Source organism: Myotis brandtii, unplaced genomic scaffold, assembly GCF_000412655.1.
Source record: "Myotis brandtii unplaced genomic scaffold, ASM41265v1 scaffold138, whole genome shotgun sequence".
NCBI classification, from domain to species: domain Eukaryota; kingdom Metazoa; phylum Chordata; class Mammalia; order Chiroptera; family Vespertilionidae; genus Myotis; species Myotis brandtii.
Window position 1 is genome coordinate 548936 of NW_005354915.1, and position 3682 is coordinate 552617.

The window sequence follows — 3682 nt, forward strand, 5'->3', positions numbered from 1 at the left end:
GATTTTTTGCATTGAGTTGACAGAGTAATTTGAGTTAATGAGCTCCTTAACGAGCTCGGTCTTGGAATGAATTAAACTCGTAAGTCAAGGCCCCACTGTATTAAGAACCAGCCTTAATACTTGTGTGGCTGAACAGATGGATGCATAACTTACTGTGAAGATGTGGGAGATGGGCCACTGCAGCTCACCCTCAGCAAAGACTCGGAAGATGTTGGCTATTATTATTATTACTGTTTACTCCAGTTTACAGAAAAGGAACCGAGGCTGGGTTTTCATAACTTTGCCCACAGTTGCACAGCCAGCAAGTGGCAGAGCCCAGAGCTAGCCAACCCCCCCCCCCAGACTATTCTGGAAAGTTCTGTGGTGAAGCCCTTCCAAGGTTTTCCTCACTCAGTGGACCCAGTTTCTCTTCCCCTCCCCTGGGGATCCCCAGGCCCACCTCCGGGTCTCTCCCGGTCACCGCGGGGGCAGCACAGGAATCCTGGGTGTCCCTGATGCCCTCCAGTGGGGGTGAGGGGCTGGGCCCAGACCAAGGGCTCTGAAGTGCGGCTCCAGGACTGAGCCGATGGCTTTCAGGTCTGTTCTCGGAGCTGAAGATGGCTGTGCCCTGGGGCCACATCGCCGCCAAAGCCTGGGGCTCCCAGAAGGCCTCCCCCGTTCTCTGCCTGCACGGCTGGCTGGACAATGCCAACTCCTTCGACAGACTCATCCCTCTCCTCCCAAGAGGTGGGCTGGGTGGGAGGAAGGCCAGGGCGAGGGGCAGGGCTGCGGGGGAGTGAGAGGGGAGAGGCCAGTCCGACATCTCGCCTCCCTCTTCCCTCCACCTCAGACTTTTACTACGTGGCCATGGATTTCGGGGGCCACGGGCTCTCGTCCCATTACAGCCCAGGCCTTCCCTATTACTATCAAAACTTCGTGGGTGAGATCCGGAGAGTCTCAGCAGGTGAGTAAGAGGCAGAGTGTGTTGGGGAGCGGGGCACCCCCTCTCACGGTGGGAGTGAGTATGGTAGCCAGGAAGCAAGGATGGCCTGGGGGTGACCTGCGTCAGGCCCCAGCTCTGCCCCGAATCCCTGGGTGACAGGGAAGCTGGAGGAGGCCGGCCCGAGGGCCCACTCCCTCCTGCAGGGTCTGCCCCTGAGTGGGGCGCCCCAGATGCTGGGACAGAGGGGGGGAAGGCTGGACCCCAGACCTGGCTCTGTGCTTTCAGCCTTGAAGTGGGATCGCTTCTCCATCATGGGCCACAGTTTTGGTGAGTACACGCGGCCTGGGCCGGCGGGGCTCCAGCGGGAGGGGGGGGGGCTGCGAGGGAGGGGGGTTGGTACTGAGGTCCCTTTCCCCTGCACTTCTGGGAACTTCAAGGGAAATGAAGGGGTTCATTCGACATTGACCTTTGGACACTGAGGCTTTTGGGCTCAGGTAACTCCCTTGAGGCACCTATGGCCCAGTAGGTAGTTGTCTCCCAATTTTTAAAAAAATATATTTTTATTGAGTTCAGAAAGGAAGGAAGAGGGAGAGATAGAAATGTCAATGATGAGAGAGAAGCATTGACCGGCTGCCTCCTGCATGCCCCACACTGGGGATCAAGCCCACGAACCGGGCATGTGACCTCCTGGTTCATAGGTCAACACCCAACCACTGAGCCACGCCGGCCAGGCAGTTGTCTCCCAATTTGATGAGGGAAATACGGCCCCCTGAGTGGTCAGGTCTGATGAAGGGGCCATCTGGCCCCAGGGAGGGAGCCCCAAGTTTGGCAGGAGCCCCATCACTGGTGGGAGAGGAGCTGGGAGGAAGCCTGGTAGGGTTTTGATGGCTGGGGAGCTTCAGCCACTGCTGTTTTGTCTCCTAGGTGGCACTGTGGGTGGAATGGTGAGTGGAAGGCTTTGCAGTGATCACCTCTGGCCACCGTGGGTGCTCCTCCAAGTGGTGGTGGGGGGGGGGGGAGAGCAGGGAGGAGAAAGTTACCTGGCACAGGAAGCGCCTCTTGGGGCCACGAGTTTCGGGTCAGCGTTTCATTAGCTGTGCCAGTGGCTTGGTTGCTCCCAGCAGTAATCACTGTGGCAGACAGAGCCCCGAACGCAGCCACCCCTGGGCTTCGGAGCTGGGTGTTGGGTGCTGGGTGCTGGGTGCGGACGGGGTGGGCAGGGGAGAGGAAGGTGCCCTGAGGGATAGAGGGTCTTGTTCCGGCCTCTCGGTCAGCACCCTGGCCCCAGCCTGAGAGGTGTTTCAGGAAACACCAGGGAAAAGTTTGAGTCCCTTTCCCTTCAAGCGCCTCTCCTCTTCATTCTCCCCTTTTGTGTCGCACCCTAGTTCTCCTGTATGTTCCCCGAGATGGTGGATAAGCTCATCTTGCTGGACTCATCCCCTTTTGTGCTGGACTCGAATGTAAGAATGGGGCTGGCCCTGGGCACTGTCTCTTTGGTGGGTAGCAGGGAGGTGGGGGGAGTGGCAGAGGGTAGACAGGAGGAGTCCGCCTCTCTCTCTCTCTCTCTCTCTCTCTCTCTCCTCTCTCACACACACACACACACACACACACACACACACACACACACGACAGAGCTATGCTGCTACACTGCTTGGGGTGGGGAGGGATCTGCAAAATGCCAGGTCAGCCCGGAAGTGCCAGGGGGTGGGACAGAGCAGGAGCGGTGGGCGCGGAAGCTCTGGGACACACGGCCCCGCTGCGCTCACACTCAGCCAAAGGCCTGTGTGCCGTGTGACATGGCGCAGCAGCCCTGGGTGTGGACTTGGGGGGAGGTGCTGACCCTCCCCCACCGCCACCAGTGACAGCCGCCAGCGCTGTCCCTGCATCTGGGCCCTGGCTCTGCTGTGTGCCTGCTGTGTGACCCTTGGCAGTCACTTCACCTCTCTGGGCCTCAGTTTTCTCACCGATTCAAAATGAGGAGGTGGGCCCTAGCCGGTTTGGCTCAGTGGATAGAGTGTCGGCCTGCGGACTGAAGGGTCCCCGTTCGATGCCGGTCAAGGGCATGCACCTCAGTTGCAGGCTCACTCCCCGGCCTTGGTCGGGGCATGTGCGAAGGCAACCAATCGATGTGTCTCTCTCACATCGATGTTTCTCTCTCTCTCTCTCTTCCTTCCATTCTCTCTAAAAAATAAATGGAAAAATATCCTCACAAAAGAAAAAATATATATATATATCCTCAGGTGAGGATTTTTAAAAAAGTTTTAAAAAAATAAATAAAAATCAATGGATAAATATCCTCAGGTGAGGATTAACAAAAACAAACAAAAAATGAGGAGGTTGGGCCCTGGCCAGTGTGACGCGGTTGGTCCGTACGCCGAGGGGCGGAGGGCACTCATGGTCAGGGGACGCGGAGCCGAGAGGCGCCCTGCAGCTCTGACATTGTCGCTCTGCTCCGAGGGCTCGGCTCCTCGCTGTGGCACAACTCCTTCGTCAGTTTCAGCTTTCTTGTCTGTTAAGTGACCATAAACTCCGTAAGGGCAAGAACCGTGGTGTCTTTTTTATCGCCACGTGCCCAATCCCGGCTTAGCCAGTGCGCAGTAAGCTCGGAGCATCATCCGTGGGTTATCGCGAGGGTCCGAGGAGATGGTGGCTGCCACTCTGGCTTTTTCATCTGCTTCACCCGCTGAGCTGACAAACACAGTGCCCCGGGGGCTGCTGACTGCTTGGTCCTCCCTGTGCTCTCAGCAGAGTGTTGCGCGC

The 3682-nt window shown here is 57.7% G+C and overlaps 1 protein-coding gene across 1 annotated transcript in view; it reads left to right on the forward strand.

The window, feature by feature from the left end:
* The first annotated feature begins 451 nt into the window (after nt 1–451).
* Nucleotides 452–3682, forward strand: part of SERHL2 (serine hydrolase-like 2) — a 14295-nt gene continuing 11064 nt past the window's right edge. The window contains exons 1-5 of the mRNA XM_005860646.2: nt 452–726; nt 830–943; nt 1208–1249; nt 1847–1866; nt 2308–2382. Coding sequence (XP_005860708.1) covers nt 597–726; nt 830–943; nt 1208–1249; nt 1847–1866; nt 2308–2382 — 381 coding nt within the window. The 5' untranslated portion in view covers nt 452–596. The remainder of the gene's footprint in view (nt 727–829; nt 944–1207; nt 1250–1846; nt 1867–2307; nt 2383–3682) is intronic.